At 41.2% G+C, this 22,405-nt stretch overlaps 1 protein-coding gene across 1 annotated transcript; it reads right to left on the reverse strand.

Annotated features, from left to right (window-relative positions):
* Window positions 1-1,086: 1,086 nt before the first annotated feature.
* On the reverse strand, window positions 1,087-11,121 carry LOC144705602 (ribonucleoside-diphosphate reductase subunit beta). Its single transcript, XM_078578368.1, has 19 exons — window positions 10,571-11,121; window positions 10,223-10,298; window positions 9,621-9,699; window positions 9,281-9,561; window positions 7,692-7,826; window positions 7,416-7,549; window positions 6,401-6,475; window positions 4,877-4,948; window positions 4,137-4,202; window positions 3,004-3,130; window positions 2,753-2,849; window positions 2,522-2,681; window positions 2,393-2,441; window positions 2,234-2,316; window positions 1,832-2,034; window positions 1,658-1,744; window positions 1,481-1,556; window positions 1,349-1,405; window positions 1,087-1,228 (listed from the first exon to the last, which is right to left on the reverse strand). Exons 1-19 carry the CDS (start codon window positions 11,048-11,050, stop codon window positions 1,166-1,168), a joined length of 2,400 nt encoding a protein of 799 aa, XP_078434494.1. The 5' UTR covers window positions 11,051-11,121; the 3' UTR covers window positions 1,087-1,165.
* Between the last annotated feature and the right edge of the window lie 11,284 nt (window positions 11,122-22,405).

Below are 22,405 nucleotides of genomic sequence, written 5' to 3' on the forward strand. Positions count from 1 at the left end.
CTCACCGATGATAGATGGGCCGAAAACACCAACTTAATCTGGCCCAGTAGGCTGCAATCAGACGTGTCACGCGTGGACGATGGACGGGACGAAGATCGTCCCGTCCAAGACCTCCCAACGGGACGATTTTTTCATCCGAGCGGAAGAAAACTGTCCCGTCCGTTCGTCACGTGACGAATTTCCGTCTGGGTTTTCATCTTAACCTCGCAGAGGGGACGAATTTTTTGTCCTGGGACGAAAAAACTGTCCCGTCCGCGTCCCTGCACTACACTGCCCCGTTAGGTTTACATAAAAAAAAACAAACAGCACAACTTTAGAGGCGGGATTAGCACTCCTGCTTCGGGTTCGTCGGCAAAGGGTAACCAGGATACTACTTGTATAGTGAGAGGTGGGTCAGGTATAGTTTCGGATCGTCCGGGACATGGACGATGGACGGGATTGGACAAAGATTGTCACATCTGACGTCCGGAATCAGTGCAGGGACGCAGACGGGACGGTTTTTCCATGCTGAGACAAAAAAACCGTCCCGTTTGCATCCCTGGTCATGTGACTCACACTACCAGGGATCAGCAGTAGTCGTCTGTTGATGTTGTTAGTATTGGATGATGATGACGGTCAACGCCATATCTTACATCAACGGACAATGCAGATGGCTTCCTAGACTATACTGCCGGAGTTTATAATGTGTATTTAGTGGTCAATTTTGTTTTAAAATGCCATGTTTTTATTTACAAGATATTGGAAACACGGGAAAACATCAAGCAGCGGGGCACAACGGACTATGCAGCGCGCAGCGTCGAGGAAGAGAGGAATAGAAAAACGGCAATACTGGCATCGAGTGGGTGACAGTCGGTCCAGCTAGCGGCAAGTGTGACGATCTCCGGGCAGGGTGGGAAATTATGGTAGACTGGCATTGGCGTTGACATCAATGTGAATAACGACGGATTTAAGGGACTCAGCAGACAGATGGACAGACGGAAGACATGAAAGCTTGTTGATGATGATGTTTGACGTGATTTGGCTGACAATCCGAAGACGTCGTCGCCATGTGTTGTCGTTGTCCAGACATGTAGATCCCTAAACATGTTGACAGTAAAATTTGAAGTTTTTATCTTAATTATCTGTTTGCCCAAAAAATTGGATTCTCCATCCCGCTTGGCGAGGTCTACAGTGGGTGAGAAAGGCGCCATTTTGTGCGGGACGTGCCGTACCGGTTGTGATACAAAACCTGCCGGGGAAACAGAAAATCAGAAGCTCGGAGATTACAAAGAGGCCATTCACAATTATTTTCAAGATAAATTTGGGTATTTCCTTTTTCTTTTTCTCTCAGATTTGGGAGGAAACTCACGACTTTCTGATCATCTCCCCCAGTGCAAAGGTATGTGTCGTCGGAAGACACCGCCACCTGTGAAATCCACAGATTTAATTATCTTTTCTTTCACGAAAATAATAAATCAGAGGGAGACAGACAGAATCCTACAGTATTCACACATCTAGTGTGGCTGATGAGGTGCCTGATGCACGGCTGTCCAAGGGCTACGTCCCACATTGCAATGCTACAAAACCCACCAAAAATAAAAGAATTACTTTTTTGGAAGAAAAAGAATAATGTATAATCATTGAATTAGGCTTGAGAAAGCTGCCTCTTATATTGTACCTGCCATCGCCGCTCACGGTGACCAAAACTGGCTCCCTCTGAAGCCACTTGGCATCATTTACACCCTGGTCTCCCTCGTCCACGTGGCTTTAAAAATGCCACAAAAATACCCAATTAGCGAGAAAAGAAAAAGAAAGTCAAACTGTTCACCCTGTACCTCAGGGTTCAACTAACCCCGGAAGCTGGCCGGTGTGCTCAGCCGTTGGCATCTGTTTTCCGTGGCTTAGACAGTGCAAAGGCCGAGTCGGCAGCGCCACGCTGCTTAAATGGTGCCTGGGGCTAATCGGCATCAGCCGCGTGTCCCACACCATGGAGTTATTCTGAGTGCTCGAGGCGTGGAAGTAGGTCCCACATTTGCTGAATCCCACAGACGTGACCTGCACAGTAATTACAAAGTCAACTCTGGCTGTAAAATCTGGACACATTCTACCCAAAGGCTCGTGAACGGATGGAGAAAAGGATGGATCCAATCTGTCATCAGTCATCCATCCTGACCTCGGAACCATAACTGAACAAAATCATCAAATGACACACAATCAGTCTAACTTTTAATTGTTCACACGCCTTAATCTCTACCTCGTAGCCAGGTCCCACGGATAGCTGAGAAATAGTCCCGCATGTTCTGATGTCATACAAGTCAACAGCCCCGTCTCCAGCACCTTGACCAAGAACAGAAGCAGAATTGGAGGTCAGTGGATCGGGGTCGTTGCTTCTAATTTTCCAAAGGAAACTCACCAGTGATCACGATGTTGCTGTCTGGGTTTGTTTTCAGGGAAGTGATATACTGAAAAAAAGTTAAAAAATATAGAGTACAAAAAAAGGCTCCATAGCATGCAGAGTTGAATAAAAAATTAATTAGCTCACTGAGTCATTGGCGGGGAATGATATATAAGACTCTGGAGACTCGATGTCCCATAGTTGTACCATGGCTGAGCCGTCATGTGAAGAGTCACTGCCACAGAGCAGTAAGTTCTGGTTGTAGAAATCCATTGCTTCGATGGACGGAGAGGCCTTGTTCTTAGCTCTAAAAAATAATCGTGATAGAAGTTTAAAAAGTATATTTGGCTATCTTTCATTGTTTACGTCTAAAATCACCTGAAAATAGCGTTGAGGTCACAATTAAGCTCCCCGGTCAACACATTCCACAATAGCAGCTTCTCGTCTCCCATCCCACCACTAGTCACCACGAGACCTAAGAAACAAAGAATGAACTTCGAGTGCATTCAGTTGACCAACCGAGTTCTATCTTTCTGCAGTTCTAAAGAATTATACCCTGAACAACTCTTAAAATGTAGGTCTAAAACGAACGTTAGATTTCATTTTTTATATCAATCTGGACGACTTACATGATTGGTAGCCATTGACGGTCATTGCGCTAATTTTTTTAGTATGTCCAACTGATGACCGTCCTCCATCAGTACTGTTCGGCCCTAGAGTAAAAAGGCAAGAACCGGTGGTCGCATCCCAGACCGGCTCAAACACGATGTAATAAGTAACTGGTACAGAGCATTTGAAACATTTTCGATAAATAAGGGAGCAAAAAATAAGAGGATGCACAAAATCTTGATTAACGCCTTCAGAATTTAGCAACTGTATTATTATCATCAGTGGATTCGATTTGAAACCAATACTAGGGATACGAATTGATATAAATAAACGATGAACAAATGAAAGAGCTCGTCAAATGATGGAAGAACCATATCACGTCCAAATAGGGTCTGCCATTCCTGATGACAATGACGAGTTGTCATCATCCTTGTCATTTGTTGGCGCCAGGATGATGATAACAAAGACAATGAAGAACCCATCAAACATCCCAGTGGCAGATGACTACAAGGACAGTGACGATGCAGGAACAAGTATAGAGAGGGCGCGAGGGATAGAGAGGCGAAATATGATAGAGGATACAAAGAGTGGAGAGAGACGGAGGAATAGAGAGGAGAAAGATGACAGAGGATACCATGAGTGGAGAGAGGAGAGAAAGCGACAAAATATGAAGAGAGAGACGAGAAATCAGGAGAGAGAGAGAGAGAGAGAAAATGAAAAATTATAAAGAGAGACTAGAAATCAGGAGAGGCAGAGAGATATAAATACATATTAGAGATACACACAAAGAGAGGCAGATAGGCAGACACACAGACAGTGAAGGAGATTGAGTGAGAGAGGAGACAGATAAATGGAAGGGAGGAGAGGAGAGTAGATGTCTCTTAAAATTTAATATTTTTTAACGCCCTCTAGTCACAAACCATCATAGCATCATCACTATTATCTATGGGCAGATCATGACTTCGCTGTCATCATCGTCCTTGTCCACTCTCCATCAATGGATGACGATGACGATATGGGCGGATGATGATGAAAAAATCCTCATCATCCGCGAATCCTGCATCTAAATTTCCATTGAACAGCACTCCAGCTCTCACAAAAGGATCAGCCTTACATTGAGCGTAATGAATATTAGGTCATCCAAATAAAATACCTTCATTAAATTGCCACCGCAGGAAACGATACTTGCACCCTGAACAGCGAACTCTACTGCTTGAACCTGTTCCACAGATTAAGACAATCCATGTAAAGGGAGGGTTAAAATAGCTGTAAGCAAGGATTTGAAGATGGGAGAAACTGGAGAAAATGCAAGGTCAAAATCATATTCAGGGGGCAGAAAATGCAGTCTGTCTGCGATATTTTGTCAACCTTTAACAGGCAGAGTAACCCTAACCTTTACATAAAAGCCTCTGAGAAAAAAAACTACCCTGATTTGCAGAAGGATTAATTTCATAGCGACTAGAAATGGTAATTAAGTTAAATTCTTCAGATCGAAACGCAAGTTCCCAAACAAACAGAAACCGTATATGGTGGAATTGTAATTGCTGGTTTCTGCATGAAATTCTCAACAATCTGATGTCTAAAATCCACGTTCTTCCGTATTTTTCCAAAAGCAAGTACAGTAAAGTCTGATCTCCATCAATATCCACCTCAAGAGAGTCTACTCGAAAGACAAACATCTTTTCTCAAGGATTCATTAAAATCAAGAGATTCAAATACATCAAGCTGAGAAAAACTGAAAGAGGCAGAAAATCTAATCCAGCAAATAATTTTGATACAGAAGAACATCGATGCGACTTTAGTTAAATATGCCCAAAAAGGTGAAGCATATAAGACTATTTTTTAAAAAATTAAGGATATAAGACTCTTAGTTATGTCCTGGCAAAAGAATACCTGGCAGTTATGACCTGACAGCTGGATGCTCTTACCGGACAAAAGATTATAGAGAAGCAACTCATTTGGCGCCTGCATTTTAAGAAAATACAAAGGAAAGGTCACGGAGAAAAGCAAGAAAAAAATCAAATTAAATCAATAATTTACTCTTAAGGCCATTTAATCATAGTTCTTTATTTCACAGAACCTGGAAATTTTTTCAAAATATAAAAGGGGTGAACACCCGATGAATTGGTGAACCCCCTGAATCTGGAAGTTGCAATATACAGATCCAAAAAGGCTACTGAATACTGATACGACCCCCACGTATTCTAGGCCTTTTTAATCATTTAGCCCAATAGGGGCATTTAGGTCATTTGGACCTTTTGTAATCTCTTTAAATAGAACAGCCCTCCCTTGAGGAGGGCAGCCAAGAAGTATCAAAAGAATGTGCCTGGCTCCCTCCGGCGACGTCCATTCCACCGGACCCCTCTCGTAGGCGACGTCCACTCCGTCTGCCCCACCTGCCGTAGTCCATCCCGGCACGCCGACTACCAACCCGGCGTCTTCTCCCTCCCTTCCCATCTTCTCACTGATACAAACCAGCAGGTTCGTATCAAATACATAGCCTCATAAAATAGCCATCATATCATCTTAATATCTCTTTCAAAAAATATCATGTTAATATCCAAAATATATTGCCTGAGCCCTGGAAGAAAACTACAGTGAGACTGCTGATACAGAGTGGCATATACGAACAACAACTGCAGCTCAGTTTTAAAAGCATAAGTTGACCCAGCCAAGGCTGGCCAAACAACAGATGCCTCTTAAGCCATCCACCCCAGAGAAGAAGACTTTGACACACCGTGAGAGCAATCTTGCACCCCTCTCGTCCATCGCCACCCTAACTGCTTCCTCTCGCAGACATCCATCCCTGTTTGTGTGGAAAGGCATCCTCCTGACTCAGGAAAATCTGAAGTCATCCTTCCCATCTAGTCCATCAGCATAGTCCCTCCTGCCAAACTTCTCTCTTTCTATCTCCTCTTCTCTCTTGCTCCGTTCGTTGGGAACCTGACATTCAACTGGATTGTGATTGTTTTGGAAGCGTTTGGGATTGCATTGGAGTGAGATTGAATCAACAGATACAGCCTACGGTGTTGCATATTTTTGTAATAGACGTATCATGTGTCAGACACGTCATACGTCCACTAAAATTAAAACTAGCCATTGTACCAGTATCTGTATTTAGATTTCAACCAAGTGCAATAGCAATATGCATTTTCTCTTACATTCAACGTTGTCCTGAGAGTACATACTTCAACCCTTCAATAGTTATTGGTTTTTAAAGACGATAACCCTCACTCACATCAAAACATTGTTGTCGTTTAATTACAACCTCTTTCATGTAAGGTTAAGATGCATATAGCTTAAATTGGATCTGAACCAATTATTCATAAATTGTAAAATATAATGACAAGATATTGATAAAGATGTCTTCGTAAAGCAAAATAAGTCACCAAAATTAACACTAATAAGAGAACTTGCCTCATTAGAGCTGCACACGAGTTGAGCAACCCCTTCCGGATGAAATCTGACATCTAGGACCTTCTGTACACTTTGCTGGAAAGCATTATGATAAATTTCATCACATGCGATGAAAAAACAACCCATGACTTGTTCAGTAAATAGAAAATAGTTGTTTGAAGAAACAAAAGAAAATTACCTAAATTGTTTGTTCAAGAAAATGATTCTTTCATTTATAACTTTATTTCTTTACCGTGCGCTGAACTAACTCCTGATTGACAAAATCGCTTCTCATGAAACTTTTCATTTAGGATAGGTTAAACTTTGAAAGTGCAAAGAAGACGCATTTCTCTTGATCATTTTCCTCATTAGAGCTGCACACGAGTTGAGCAACCCCTTCCGGATGAAATCTGACATCTAGGACTTTCTGTACACTTTGCTGGAAAGCATTATGATAAATTTCATCACATGCGATGAAAAAACAACCCATGACTTGTTCAGTAAATAGAAAATAGTTGTTTGAAGAAACAAAAGAAAATTACCTAAATTGTTTGTTCAAGAAAATGATTCTTTCATTTATAACTTTATTTCTTTACCGTGCGCTGAACTAACTCCTGATTGAAAAAATCGCTTCTCATGAAACTTTTCATTTAGGATAGGTTAAACTTTGAAAGTGCAAAGAAGACACATTTCTCTTGATCAAGGGCCAAAAAGTCCAAATTAGATCCTCATAAAGAGTTACTCAACGTTGTCATAAACAAACAAATTATAGGTGAATAGTCAGCTCAGAATAGAGAGGCTAACATGGTTTCATTGTTTCGACATGTACCATTATAGAGACAGGATTATATTCCTACATAGTGCACCGGGATATAAACATTCAGCCAAATGATTTAAGTAACAGAAGGCTATTGCGCCCCTAGGGAATCTTTCACTAGGAATAAAAAATGTTTGATACCAGATAGTAAATCTCCAGTGGTCAACATTGAATGATCTAACATAACATTTGGCCATAACATTTTTGCGCTAGACTCACATCAGCTCTGCCAAAAGGCTGGGCAACAGCAGCACTCGATGTGTATGCACACCATGTGGGAACCCATGAGGAATAGCTCCTACGTTTGGCCAGCACGGCAGGGCCATCAAATTGACTCCCAAGGGTTTTCCAACCTAAAATATAAATAAATAAATAAGCAACATTAAACAAAGTATCAGTGAACATTCAGCTGGGCCCGCACGGCTATGAGGATAGAAGGAATATAAAAATAGCTGCAGATAGGATTTTTGTTAGGAAAAACACAAGTTGCCATGCCTTCAAGGAATGGAATCCACTTTTCTTTATTTCTTCCAACGTAGGCATCCCTGCTGCAACATGCCCAGCTTGCACCCAATTCTCTCCCTTTCAAGCACCTCACAATGTTTTGGGTAGAGGATGCTGCAGCCTTTCCTGTACATTTAACCCAGATTCATCTGAGTCATCAAGAAACTGACGCATACTTAGGATTAACTTCAACGAGCATTCAAACACACAAGAACTCAGACATATCACATGAAATTACAATGATATGGCTTGGGGATTCACGAATAAATAATTTCTCCAAAAAATGTAAATGATAAGTGATACCCATCATGAAGAAAGATAGATAATGCGCTCGTTCGTTTACATGTTTAGCAAATTAATGTTGATATACACCATTGAAGGGCCCACCTTTCAAGACATGAAACTATACACATCTTTCTAATGTAAATCAATTGCAAAAATTAATTTATGAGAAATAGATTTTTACATCGCTAACATATCTTAGTATTTGGCCATCTGAATGTGGATATCAGGACCAATGCTATACTGGATATTGAAAGGGGACATCTGATATTCGTCGTGACTGACATCCAGATATTGGATGAGATATCAGATATTGGTTGCTACAGTATTGATATCTGCATCCGGTTTCAACTGAGGGGCTGGATGACGATATCGCATAGCATCATGGATATTGGATTCTCTGGTATCGGATTAAATCTTTTATCTTTTTCGTTTGTTATGTGTAGTATAATGTGAAACGACCTAACTAGGAGTACAATTAAGTTAACCAATGAGGACCGTGGATGGAAGAAATCCAAAATAGCCTATGGAGAAGAGGAAACGACTTTGACCAACCCAAACTTAACCATTAACCATGACTAATTACCGACTGCAATCCACGTAGTGACTCTTCATTCAAGATAGGATTCTTATTCAATACTGATTTCACATCAAACAATACATGCGCCATTTTTTTTCATAAGTGACAAAGTTTCCTTACAAAAAATACGATAACCAGATACCGGATCTCAGTGCAGATATCAGATTCCAATATCCAGAACCGTTCTAGTATCTGATATCTGCAAAATATCTAATATCCAATACAATTATCTCATACCGTCCATACTTTCCCAGATATCAGGTATTAGATTGTTTGATATTGAAAGGCAAACACTAACATAATTTCAAAAAGACGCAGAAATGGGCGAGAAAAACAGAAATCCGTTACCGCCCTTTTATTTTCACATCTTTTTCATTCTACCCCACTTGATTACAATCATGTTTCAGCCCTTTGTGGTTATAGGAGTCATGAACCTAAAATGGGCTATCTACACTTGCTGGCAGACTTATGGGATTCTGAACTATTAAATAGGATATTTAGTGGCAACCCGAGGAGGCCTACGGTTCCTGGAGAAATCCTGGAAGACTCCATTAAAGAAATCACATCTAAAACCAACTAAAATAAGTCTATTTATTTGGCGCTCCTGGAATACCTTTTAAAGGCACAATAGAATCAAATAATTAGGATGTGCCAACGAAACAAAAAATTAATTAACATGGCAAGGAAGGGATTGAGAAAGGGGAGCTGATGAGAATACCAGAAAGCACATCACAAAATGACCACGCCGGAGTAAACTCGGCCTTTATCCTCTTTCTTTTCATGACATCATTCAATTTTGATCCCTTCAAAGCATGACAGTTATCCGGAACAGGAGAAAGAGATTCTCCAGCTTTCATGGATCCCCCATTCCCATTTTCTCGATCACACCCTGAAAAATTTTCAGTTTCTGGGGATCTCTTCTTTGGGAGGGAGAACTGTACAGGATTGCAACGGCCCTCAGAGAGAAGATTTTCAAGTTCCCTCTGCAACGCAGTCAAACTATGCAAGCCTCAGGTTAGGAAAGATGATTCTAGGGAGAACCTAGTTTCTCTACTTACAGCTCATATCTGAGGAAGGCCGCATCTTTTCGAAGAGATCGTAGGGCATTGGGTTTAACTGTTGCCCCCGAATTTTCATCTGGAAAAAAATGTCGTCAGAAGATGACAACATTCGAACAGGGCTAACACAAAACAGAGACGAAATAATGCATAATGCTTCAGCAGACTTATTCAAGGAAGATGGGAATAAATAATATTTCAAAGACCAAAAAACAGCTCAATGAAAGGTATGACATGCTTAACGAAATGAGACGGATTCAAAGGAGCGTAAATTTTATCATGCCAAGCAATAAGGAAAAAAGGGAGATCCTCCACACCCCAGCCTGGGTGACTGAAACAATAAATAGAGTCCTGATCTGGTCTGCAGGATTCTATCCCGGTGATACAATAAATACAAAGGGGATAAGACAACAAATTGGACAAGAATATGTATGCATCAGAGAAATTGATAATGATATAATACTTGAGAAAAATTCATTAATTGATTCACATCAATAACAGAAGTAAATCATTGGGCCAAAGAAATGATTGAGAGATAAGTAACGTTAGACAACTTTTCCAACTGCAAAGTCACGAATAAAACTTTAGCGAGGGACGCATACATGGAATTGGAGAACTCCCCATCAATTCTTTCCTACTAGCCTTAACCGCTGTCCTTTTCTTCCTTATTTCCATACCCTGATTTCAAAAGAAAGGTGCTAGGTTCATTTCTTACCGCAGAAGAAATAATTTTTAAAGTAAAATAAAATTTGTACGCTTAACCAGAGAAAAGAACACTAGAATTCCAACATTTATTGGCTACTTTGGCAACTATGAACTCCACCGATGAAGCCCAATTTCACTGCGTTCTGAGAACTTAATGACAGATGTACTTAAGTTTCACTTGCTGGGAACAAAACGAAAGAAAACGCAAAAGTAAGATATTTCTCAGCCCATTTCGAACACCATGCCTTTTGAAAGTTCCCCTTTCTCTTCAAAATCTTCGCGTGAACTTTCTGAATATATTGCATTAAATGGTACCGCGTGCGTCGGGACAGATTTTCCTTGATATCTGGATTTTCCCTGAACCAATCCTTGATCTCTTTATTGCTCACCACCTCCACTGTGTCGAGAGACTCCAGCCAAGAGTACACAGGCAGCCAATGCTCGGCGCGACAAAGACTCCGCCACGAATCGTTCACTCCGCCACTGGACTCGGCAACTCCACCGGTATTTCGCCGATTCACAGCACTTCCCTGGCTCATTGCCGGGAACATCTCTCGGTGCACATCAAGGATCCGATCTCGAATCACAGTGCCATGCGTTGTTTGATCATCCGACAAAAGCGATCGGTGATAGTCGATCCATTCATCGATCTCTTCCGCCGTAGGGATCTTGCCTTCGGGGAGAGAGGAGAGCCACGCCCTCGCCTCCGCTTCCCACTCCGACATCGTCGCTGCCGCGAGCAGAACGACGAAGAACAAGAACGAATAGCCCACGTCCGCCTCAGTTTCGGTTTTCCCGCTTCCAACTTCATCTCTTAACTAGCCGCGACGACGATGACGATCATGAGTCGTCATCTTCCCTCTTTAGTCATGGTCAATTAAAGTACAGTGACGCGGACGGGACGGTTTTTCGCCTCAGGACGGAAAAAACGTCCCGTCTGCAAGGTTGGATGAAAAACGGGACGGAAAAACCGTCAGTCCTTACAGGACGATCTTAGTCCCGTCCCGTCCATCGTCCACATCCGGGACGATCCACAACTACAGTCGCGGAAAGGGTGCTAGTATCATTATCCATATCCAATTATCTGTTATGGGATATCAACAATATCAGTTAACCCAAGTATCGGGAACCGTGTAGGAATATTGTAATTGATACTCAAAATAATGCCTATTTCAAATTTTGATGAATAATTTTGATTGAGCTGTTTTTTAGATCCTTTTAAAATGATTTTTGGTGTGCATTATGAGCTTAATGTGTAATTATGTATGTTACATGGAGGTACTAATTATAGGCGAACTCCGTGAGATATCCATTTGTCATGGTTGGCTAGCTGTAGATTTGATATACGATAAGATTAGCAAAAAAGTCCCAAATTGGAAGATCCATGAAATCATAAGGTATGGCTAATCATAAGATTAGCAAAAAAGGTCCCAAAATGCTCCAACAGATGTGATCATGTCATATGTTGGAGCATGTACTATGGCTAATCATAAGGTATGGCTTGGTTGTGGGGTCAACTGGAGTAAGACAAAGGTTTGCAAAGATTTTTTTGGCTACCCAAAGTCAATTTTATTTTCTCCGATGAGAATGGAAGAGCATTGTATGTGCGAACATCATAAATTGATTCTTCTCAACAATTTTGTCATCCTCGGATGTAAAGTATGAATTAATGATGTGCACACCCGAGTCTTATATTTGCTTGGCCAGATGGTGTTGGAGGAGTCACACACTCAAGCATGGTATGCATCGAGGTTGGGCTTACGCTTCCACAGGTGGTTGGGCGTTACGACTGTCTATAGTGTACTTCAGGGGTACATGTAAGATTCGACATCCCATTTTTTATGTAGGATTTTGACAAAAAGACAAGTAATAACATTTTTGTGTCACCAAAATATCCAACATATTCCATCTTTAAACAGTAACATATATTATTGAACAATGAAATTAACAAATGAGAATGTTATGAGGCATCCTAGAGGTAATTGGCATCACAATTTGGAAATTTTGTTGCATCACCAACACGAGGCTTTGTGGACTAATATTGGAATATGGTGCCTTGATTGAAGGGTAGAAAACTCTTTTCTATGCAACAGAAGTAGTGAATGATCATAAATCGATCTCTCAAATATTTCCTTGGAGAACTTGTTCCAAGGAAATATTTGAAGAACTTGTTCCACCCTTGACTTATTTCCTTGGAGATTGTTCTGAAGTTGTTAACATGTCCAATCTCTAGAAGTATCCACTCGATCAAGTTTCTCTTGGATCTCCACTTCCTTCTTCTCCAAATATTCTCAAAGTTCTTGTAGATCTTCTCACCATGAAGACTATCTTCATGGATGAGTGGAGAAAATTGAGAAGGAAGAAAAGAGGGGGGTAGCTCTGGCTGGCCTATGCGCCTAAATTAGGGTGCTCCTCCCCTAGTTATATTTTACTTAATATTTTTTATTACAACCCACTAATTAAAATATGTTCACTAATGCCCCTATGGTCTTATGTGTGCGACCCTCTAGACCCATATACCATTCTGGTTAGTAACTTTAGTGGCCTAATAAAAATTAACCAACCAACCTTATTCCATAACTATGTCAACCTATAGATTTATTAACTGATGGGGGACCATCCAGCCTTACAGGCGTATCTTTTGTGTTTTTTTTCGCACGCACAGCGTGTATTTGTTGGTTTTCCCTAACTAGGCCGTCCCTCTTACAGTTTTGGGTCTTCTTCCCTTTTTTCTAAGGGGGAAGGCCCATATTCCCCCTATAAGAGGGGAGGGGTGTCCATCGTAGGAAAGAGAGAGCCAAGTGAAAAAGAAAGTTCTGAAAATGTAGTCCTTTGTGCTTTTTTGGTTTTATTTTTGGTATTTTTTTATTAGGTTTAAAGTTCGAGTTACTTATGAAATTGCCCCTGTGACAGAGAGATGGGTTAGGGCATCCATCATTACTTCGCCGGAGCACCGCCGCCGCCGGGCCAGAGTGTACCCGTCGTCACCAGACCAGGTCGCAGCACAGCGGCCTCAGCCGTTAGAGCAAGAACAGCCGCCAGAGCAACCGCAGCCGCCAGGGTGACCGCAGCTGCTGGAGCAGGCTGCGGCCGCCAGAGCAACCGCAGTCGCACGCAGCAGCTACAGCCGTCAAAGCAGCCGTAGTCGGCGGAACGACCGCAACCGCGGCCAGAACGACCGCAGCCGCCCGCAGCGACCGCCTTGGGCGACCCCGGCGGCCTCAGCCAACCCCAACCGCCTCAGCCACCCTTGTTACCTGCCTTCGGCTGCCTTTGGCCGCCTCTGCCGCTTCAGGCCGCCTTGTCCACCCTTGTCAGCCGCCTCGCCTACCTCGGGCCACCACGGCCGCCTCGGTCGCATCCGGTTGCCTCAGGTTGCCTCGTCCACCCTTATAAGCTGCCTCAACTACCTCGGGCCACCACAGCCGCCACGGCTGCCTCGGCCGCATCCAGCCACCTCGGGCACCTCCGGCTGCCTCAACCGCCTCAGGTCGCCTTGTCCGTCCTCGTTAGCCACCTCGACCGCCTCGGGCCGCCTTGGCTGCCTCCGGCCACCTTGGCCGACCTTAGCCGCCCTCGGCCACCCTCGACCTACATGTGCCATTGCCGTCCGTGGCACCACATTTGCCTCCGAGCCTAACACCGCGCCAAGCTGCACCGCCACCATCCTCGACACTACGCTCGCCTCCAAGCCCGTCACCGTGCCCAGTTGCGCCACCGTCCTTGATACCACGCTCGCCTCTGAGCTCGTCACCGCGCATAGCTGCGCCTTCATCGTGCTCACCACCGCACTCGCCTCCGAGCCCGCTGCCGTAGTTACACGCGTCCCACATGCACATAGTGATCCCTAGGGTAGTTTCGAGGAGAGCAATCGTCGGACAACCTGCCGCCGCCGCTTCACTGCCGTGAAGTACATGCCGCCGCATGATGAACTGCCACTGCCATCACCGCCGATGCCTACCTCCGTTCGCCGATAGATAGAATTAGTTTGTCACAACCAACGACATCGTAGCGACGCCTAACGTCATCGTCGTTGAGGTCCAATGTTCACCGGTCATCATTACCAACCCGACAGCCCTCTGTTTCCATGCTACCGATCAGCCCTCCGACCCTTGTGGTGTAACATGAGCCGCTCGATCTCGGCCCGTCGTGTTACATCATTTACTAAGGAAAAATTTAACCCAATCGACAAAGTTTCTAGCAAGTGGGTTTCCAAGCTATACCTTGTGCTCTAGAAGATACATAGTAGTGTTTGAACTCTCTCATGAAATCTTTATTGTCGTCGGTTATCGTATATGTATAATCATTCACTCATGTGAGGCTCCCAACTACTTTGGGTATGGTTAATCGTCAAACCCTAATCTATCATTTGATTAGTACCAACGAGTACTGGTGATCATTGGAGAATGTCTTATCCAATATCTTCATTACACTGGCCAACGATTTAGCTGCATCATCTTCCTTGAGTAAATCTCCTCTTATACCATAGGCGGATGATTATGTTTTGACCACACAATAATCAATGTGGGTTTCTTATTATATTTGGGCTAAAACTTATTTGAATCCCCTGATCAGAGACTCTTAAACAATCCATCCACGAGATATCATTGGTGTCTCAAGTCAATGGATCACTTACACTCTTGTAACATGAATTAACATTATTGACATATAGGTATAATGCCATTTAGGGATTCATACATATAAATTTAATGAACTCTTTCTCCAAAAAACACCCACCATCTGTCCTTAGCGTCTCCACACTAACGGCCACAAGATTAACCATACTTGTCATAAGTAGGATCAAATCCGTATAACTTTATGTCCATGTCAACTATCCATTATGTTGGGTTTTGTGCGTTGGTTCAACCATGAAAACTGGTTTCCATGAAGCAAAAGCGTGTTAATCGATACATAATTGATATTTAAAATCAATATATCAAGTATACCTTGTGGTGAACTTGTTCCACCCTTGACTTTCCAACTCTGAGAGCAATCTGAATCCGTCATGCGTCCGGCCTCTAGAAGTATCCATGCGATCACTTGGGGCTTGGATCTCCACCTCTTCTTCTTTAACTCTCCTTGAAAATATTGAAGATCTTCTCGCCAAGAAGACACTCTCCTTGGTTGAGTGGAGTTAGAGAGTAGAGTGGAGAACGGGAGGGCTCTCAAATCTGGCTGGCATGGGTGCTTAAAATGAGTGCCCCTTCCCTATTTATATTTCACTTAATTTTTTTCTAAAAACTCCACAGAGTAAATATATCCACCATTGCCCTTATGATCTTATGTGTATGACCCTCAAGGCACATGTATCATTCTAGTAAATAACTTTAGTGGCCCAATAACAATTATTGGCTAACCTTATTAATTAACTATATCACCATATAGATTATTTAAATAAGGATTTATTTAACCCAATCGATAGACTAAGTTTCCAGCCCTTGGGGTGCCACGCTACACCTCGTGCTCTAGAAGATACTGAGTAGTTTTTGAACTATCTCATGGAACCATTACAGTCATCGGTTACCGTCTATGTACAATCCATCATCTGTGCGATACTCTCGAATGACTTAGGATATGGTTTATCGTCAAACCCTAATCAATCATTTGATTAGTACTAATGCGTAATGGGGATAATTGGAGAATAGCTTCTCCAATATCCTCATTACTCTGGCCAGGGATTTTCTGCATCATCTTCCTTGAGTAAATCTCCTCTTATACTAAGGGTGGATAATCCTGTCTTGACCACTCAATCATCTCCGTGAGCTTCTTACTACATTGAGCTATGACTTGTCTGAATCACGTGATTAGAAGTTTGTAAGTCAAAGTCAAAATGTATTTTCCCATCCACAAGATGTCTTTGGTGTCTCAGGTCAATGGATCATTTATACAACCGTGACTTAAATCAACCTGATTGATATTTAGGTGTACTACCATTCAAGGATTCATACGGCTCAATTCAGTGAACTCTTTCTCCAAAGAGCACCCATTGTCTATCATTAGTGTCGCCACACTAATAGCCACATGATCAGCTATAGTTATCATATAATTAGGATCAGTTAGTGTATTCTATTCAGATAATTCGATGTACATCTCGAATATCCATCAAATAGGAATATTTTGAATACACGTTTAAAGACTAGTGATCTTATTATAATTCATTATGTCATTGCACTTAGTCATGGACTTCATTATAAACATCATGTTGGAATAATAATGAGTGTAATATTCTATTCAATGAACTTAAATAAACATGGCGGTGTAATTGGCTTGACATCTACATAATATCCATCACATCGAATAGAAATATTTAGAATACATGTTTAAAGACTAGAAATCATAATATTATGATATCATAATAACTCAATAGTTCACTACACGTATTGATTGACTCCATTATAAAAATACATGGTGATACAAATTAAGAAAATTTTCATTCAATGAACTTAAATAAAAAAATGTTGTGATGTGATTGGCTCAATGCCCACATAAAATCCATCACATAAATGATAGTTAATTATGATTAATAGCTGGCATTTCTAGTTTGGCTTAGATGACGATGTCAAGACAAACACCCAGCGGCACCAATATTTTACGCGAACTAGTTTCTTGATACTTAGCCCCACCAGCCAAGATTGCTTGTAGGCAAAACTGCTCTACCGACCAGAAACAACTTTTCTGATGGAGCATATTTTATAGTGAAAATGATAAAAACTCAAGCACAATATTTCCAAGCATTGGGTAGATAAGAAAAACTTTACTATCCCACTTGATGTAATTAGTTTCATTACCTCCTGGTGTGTATTACATAGAAAGTTCTTGAATCCATCTAGAGGAGCTGGCAATCCATTCTAATAGCGATAAAAAAATCTGTATTATGGCATGATCTCCATCTTTAACCACTCATAAAACTTTTTTGTTTTCAGCTTGAAGATTTGTGCAATGGGAGAAGTCACTTCACTATGCATGATATAACATGTCTCCTTCCGCACATTAGTATCAACCTGATGCCACGATAAGTTAGTGCACCATACAAGCCGACTAATTGATGGAAAATTAGGTGGTTGGCAAGCCAAGAACACATTCATATCTCTTTTTTGGTTCATTAATACAATATATTCATAATAGTACACGTGTGATGCTTATAGTGAACTCCGTATGCTTATAATACAAAGCTCATTATTCTTTAAGTATGTGTTCTAAATATTAGTATTCGAATGATACTTGAGAAGAAAATCAAAGTACACGGATACAATAACACTATCTACCGTCACTCTTTTGATGAATATGGACGGTCCCTTAGCCATTAGTATGGATACACAAATGATAGATAGTGGGTGTTCTTCAGTGGAAAGAGTTCACTAATTCCTCTATACGAATCCATGGAGGATATACCAAACTTTAAAGCAGGTTGATTCACATCACGGTTGTGTATTTGGTCCTTAGACATAACATAACAAAGACATCTTGTGGACAAACATTTGTACTTTGATTATGACCAACGAGTATCTAATCATGAGATTCAAATTAGTCTTAGTTCAGGTGCATCAAAAAGTTTATAGAGAGGATTGAGGGGACCGATATGGGATCGTCCACCCTTGGTATAAGAGGAGGAAACTCAAGGAAGATGATAAGATGAAGTCCTTGGAGAAGGTAGTGAAATATTGAAGAAGAGTTCTCTGATGATTTCTGAATGCATTGGTACTAACTCGAATGACCGATTAGGGTTTGATAGTTGATCATCCCTTAAGTCATCCTTGGAGGATAAAGTGCATGAGGTACTATACATACACATTAACCAATGACATAAATATTCCATGAGTGAATATATACACACTCATTTGTATCTACAAGAGCATGAGGTGTAACTTGGCACCCCACATGGTGGCGACTCAACCTATTAATTGGGTTAAAATGGATCTGAAATTGATTAATGTATATGATGATATAGTTAGTTAATTAATTTTTAAGGCCAATATTTTGGTCCATTGGAGTCCTTAACTAGACTAATACATGGGCTTAGAGGGTCACACACAAATGACATTCTGAACATCGGAAAGTATAAATATAGTTTGAGGGTTTTTTATGAAAATAATGACTGAGTATAAATAGGGGAAGACCTTAAAAAAAAATTCACTCATGCCATAATTTTTTGAGGGCCTTCTCCTTCTTCTCCCTTCTTCCCCATAGCTCCAATACATTCCATATGCGATTGGGACAACTTAACAATGACGACGAATGGTGAATGGTGGTTGTTAAGGTGAAGGTGGAGATTCGACATGTCGAGGATTGCATGGATACTTCTAGAGGGTACACACATGAATAGCTCCACACGACTTGTTTAAGGATCAAAGGAAACATGAATATGATTTGTGCAAAGGTGATTCGTTTCATGATTTTGTTGATGTCGTTACGATTCTGTTTAAGTCTTTCGATGTGAGTTATTATTTTTTTTCATCCAGGACAAGGACCTAAAACCCAACACTAATGACATGATTTTTCTCCCCTAGTGTTTGATCTTTTAGGGTTGCCTTCCACTAAAGAGACTCAATGTCTTGTCATCCAAGAGTCCTCTGTATAACCCTACGAACTACTGCTACCCTTCAAAGCATCATGTTCTTCGGATGGACAAATCTGAAGTGGTACCATAAGATGCTTATACTATCATATGTTGGATGCCAATTGACTTTGACGACGTTTGGCATGTTATTGGTGCGACAAATGTCACATTCGTATGTGAAATCCCATAAAAGTGTGATGTATTTGTTTTGTTTGGGGATCGTTTGCCTCAACCACACAATTCAGGTGTGTCACATGTATGCTCTCCTAGTAGCTCCTCATAAGACAATTCCTCCTGTATTTGGGGTAAAGTGTTCACTGCCTTCGCCATGGCAAAGTGGTAGGGGTGAAGATTAAGGTATGTATGTAAAAAAGTTACAAATGCAACAACTTGCATTATCTTCATACTGAAGTAATAGATGTCTCTAACAAACAATAATTCACAACTAGGCGTGACTAGAAAATAAATGCTTCCATGAAAATAGTATACGTACCAATTGAGCTAACATTCAAATAGATGTCTATCGTGTATAACAATATCTTTCAGAAAGGCTACGATGAAGAATTTAATGTAGGTATTATACTAATGGAAGAAAACATATTTTTGGCTTAAGTGCTTCACATGTGTATGACCAAATTTTGTATTTCATTCGAGATGAAAAATAAAAGAAACCCTTGTCTCTAGCTTTTCCTCTAAAAATAAAAATAAAAATACATGGAAAAGTGCTCCAATGCCCTAGAAAATGATGAATAAAAGGTATTGATTTAAGTAAGAGTGAAAATTCATTGGGATTAGCTTCGAGAGATCATCAAAATTTCTATACCAACATCACAACACAATGGAAGCAAGAAAAAATTATAAATTTTAACAAGAAAGTCATAAAATGTCGCAGATTCAAATTCTATATATGGAGGTGATGTTCAGGATCTCCAAATTCTATAATAGTTGGGTCAACCTCATACTCTTACTCTTCCACACTTTCATCTAGAGGTTCATTTTCCATTGACAAATCATTTTCCTCGAGAAGTAATGCTGGTGTAGGACAATTTGGAAAAATATGACCTGGTTTCCCACACTTATAGCATGTTTTTCTATTGTTCATCAGAAGATTTTATGTGTTCCCTTTCCTATTTGGAGGTACATATGGAGGTGTTCTTGAAGGTAGAGGACGAGAAGATTGTAGATCACTACTTGAGCATGGATATGTGATGGGGGAAGATTATTTATAGGTCTATGGAGATTTGAGGAGCCTTGGGGGTAGATGATTCTCTTAGGATACACAGATGAGGATGAAGAAAAGAATCTAAATCAGTGGATGCTCGATATACTTCTTCTAATGTTCTAACATTATGTAAGATAACTTCTTGTCATATGTCATCTCATAGTCTGGTTCTAAATCTTGGCAAGGTGAGGTGCAAATCTTCTGTTAAGCCACAAGTCATCATCAGTTCATCAAATTCAGTCACATATTCTAAAGCACTACGATTGCCTTGTTGAATTCGTTGCCATTGATCAACGAGACTATCTTTGTAATTAGAAGGGTAATATTTTTCTCATAACTTAGTTTTCATTTCCTCCCAAGTATAGATGGGTTCCTGAAATCTACTATCTAAGAGGCACTCCAGATTGTTCCATAATGTTTTAGCTGGACCTACTAACTTCAAGTCCACAAGCCTAACCTTACGAGCCTCCATATCTACCCATGAGAAATAACTATTCGTTTGAGATTCCCAATTCAGATATTCCTCTTGGCTAGTAGAACCTTCAGAAGTGAGAATATCTATTTTCACGTGCATATAATCATTATCAGAGTGTTGGATTTGAATCCTCCCAGAAACATATCTTTGATCGTCTAGGTTCGGATTCTGACCCTGTAAATGTTTCTAGGAAAATCATGGTTGGAATTCCTGGGATGTTATATGGGTGGAGGAGTCTTAGTTCTACTATTTTCTAAAGGGGTTAAACGCCGTGTTACATCTTTGAGGCCATCCATAATCACTTTTGCCCAAGGAGGGATATACTCTTCTACAGGAGTATTAGAATCTTTATCCTTTTGAGAATAATCTACACCCTATCAATTCATCATAATGAGATAAAACGTACAAACAAGTACAATCAAATGTTTTTTTTTAACTAAAGAAACAACAAAGTAAATAAAATATTTATATATATATATAGAAAAAAGACAATCAAACAAGCATGCAAGACCTTTCGGCTCTGCTACCACTTGTCGTAGTGTCACTCACCTGTCACACCACTGTCTAAGTCACACCTCGATCAGCAATTCGCCATTGCACCTCCATCTCCAACTCACCTTTGCACCTCCATCTTCTACTCGCCTATGCACCTTGGTTGCAGTACCGTCTCAACCACACTTTCTTTGCCAACTCACCTTTGCACCTCCATCACACCAGCATTTCAGTCACACCTCCATCATCGACTCGGTGTCACACTTCTGTCACCGACTTGCCTTTGGAACTATCTAACTCCTCCGTCACTAATTTGCCTTCATACCTCCGTCGTTGACTCATTGTGGTACCTCCGTCGCTGACTCATCGTCGTCGTTGCTCTACCTCATCGCCAGGTTCATTGATTTGTTGATACCCTAACTCCAACCATTCAGGCATTTTATGTCTATTGGCCCAACACTTATTTGACCGAAAATAATTATTCATGCCCAATAACTAATGTAATCTACAATTAATAGACTTGCAACGAGAGAGACTATGATGATAACAATGGACGGGACGATTACTGTTCTAGATAGAGATGGCAATCACAACTATCATCGATGATAGGTATGATAATCGTCGCGGAGAGGGATGACAAATATTGTGGATGGAGACCATCATAGATGGAGGCGTGGACCAGTGTTGTCAGGAACGAGGATGGTAATGGACATGGATGAAGACTATTGTTGATCAGGATGATGATTGTCATTGTTGTCTGGGATGAGCATCATCATGGATTGGACTGTAGGTCATGGAAGGCGATGAGGACTGTCATCATTGACAGGGACCAGAACTGTCATGGATTGGACTGGAGGTCATGGAAGGCGGTGAGGACTATCGTCATTGACAGGGACTGCAACTGTCATGGATGGGGGCAAGGATCATTATAAACAGGAAGAAGACTTTTGTGGATGGAGAAGAGGACCGTGGTGGATGGGGATGACAACTATTGTCCATAGGGACGATGACCACCATAGTTAACATGGATGATAACTGTCATTTATCGGGATAATGACCATTAGAGAACATGACAGTGACTGCTGTTGACTGGGAAGACTATGAGGATGATGAATGTCATCAATGGTAGGGACAACGACCCAACCCATGACGACTGATGGTCAACGATGGCCCTGTTTGACCGAGATGATGATGTTCTTGGCTGGGACGTTGACCGTCAACGATGAGGACCATGATTTTCATCAATGATGATGCCAATGTCTGTTGTCGACTGGGAGGACGACTGTTGTTGATGGAGCCGGCAACCGTCATCCAAGGGGACGATGATGACTACT

Source organism: Wolffia australiana, chromosome 7, assembly GCF_029677425.1.
Source record: "Wolffia australiana isolate 7733 chromosome 7, ASM2967742v1".
NCBI classification, from domain to species: Eukaryota; Viridiplantae; Streptophyta; class Magnoliopsida; order Alismatales; family Araceae; genus Wolffia; species Wolffia australiana.

Bases quoted from the DNA above. Each gene is read 5' to 3' on its own strand.
- LOC144705602 (XM_078578368.1), bottom strand. From the start codon at position 11,050: ATGTCGGAGTGGGAAGCGGAGGCGAGGGCGTGGCTCTCCTCTCTCCCC. The intron at 7,550-7,691 runs GCATGGCAACTT...TTTATATTTTAG, and splicing joins GTGGATTCCATTCCTTGAAG to GTTGGAAAACCCTTGGGAGT. The intron at 6,476-7,415 runs GTGAGTCTAGCG...AATGCTTTCCAG, and splicing joins AGCCTTTTGGCAGAGCTGAT to CAAAGTGTACAGAAGGTCCT.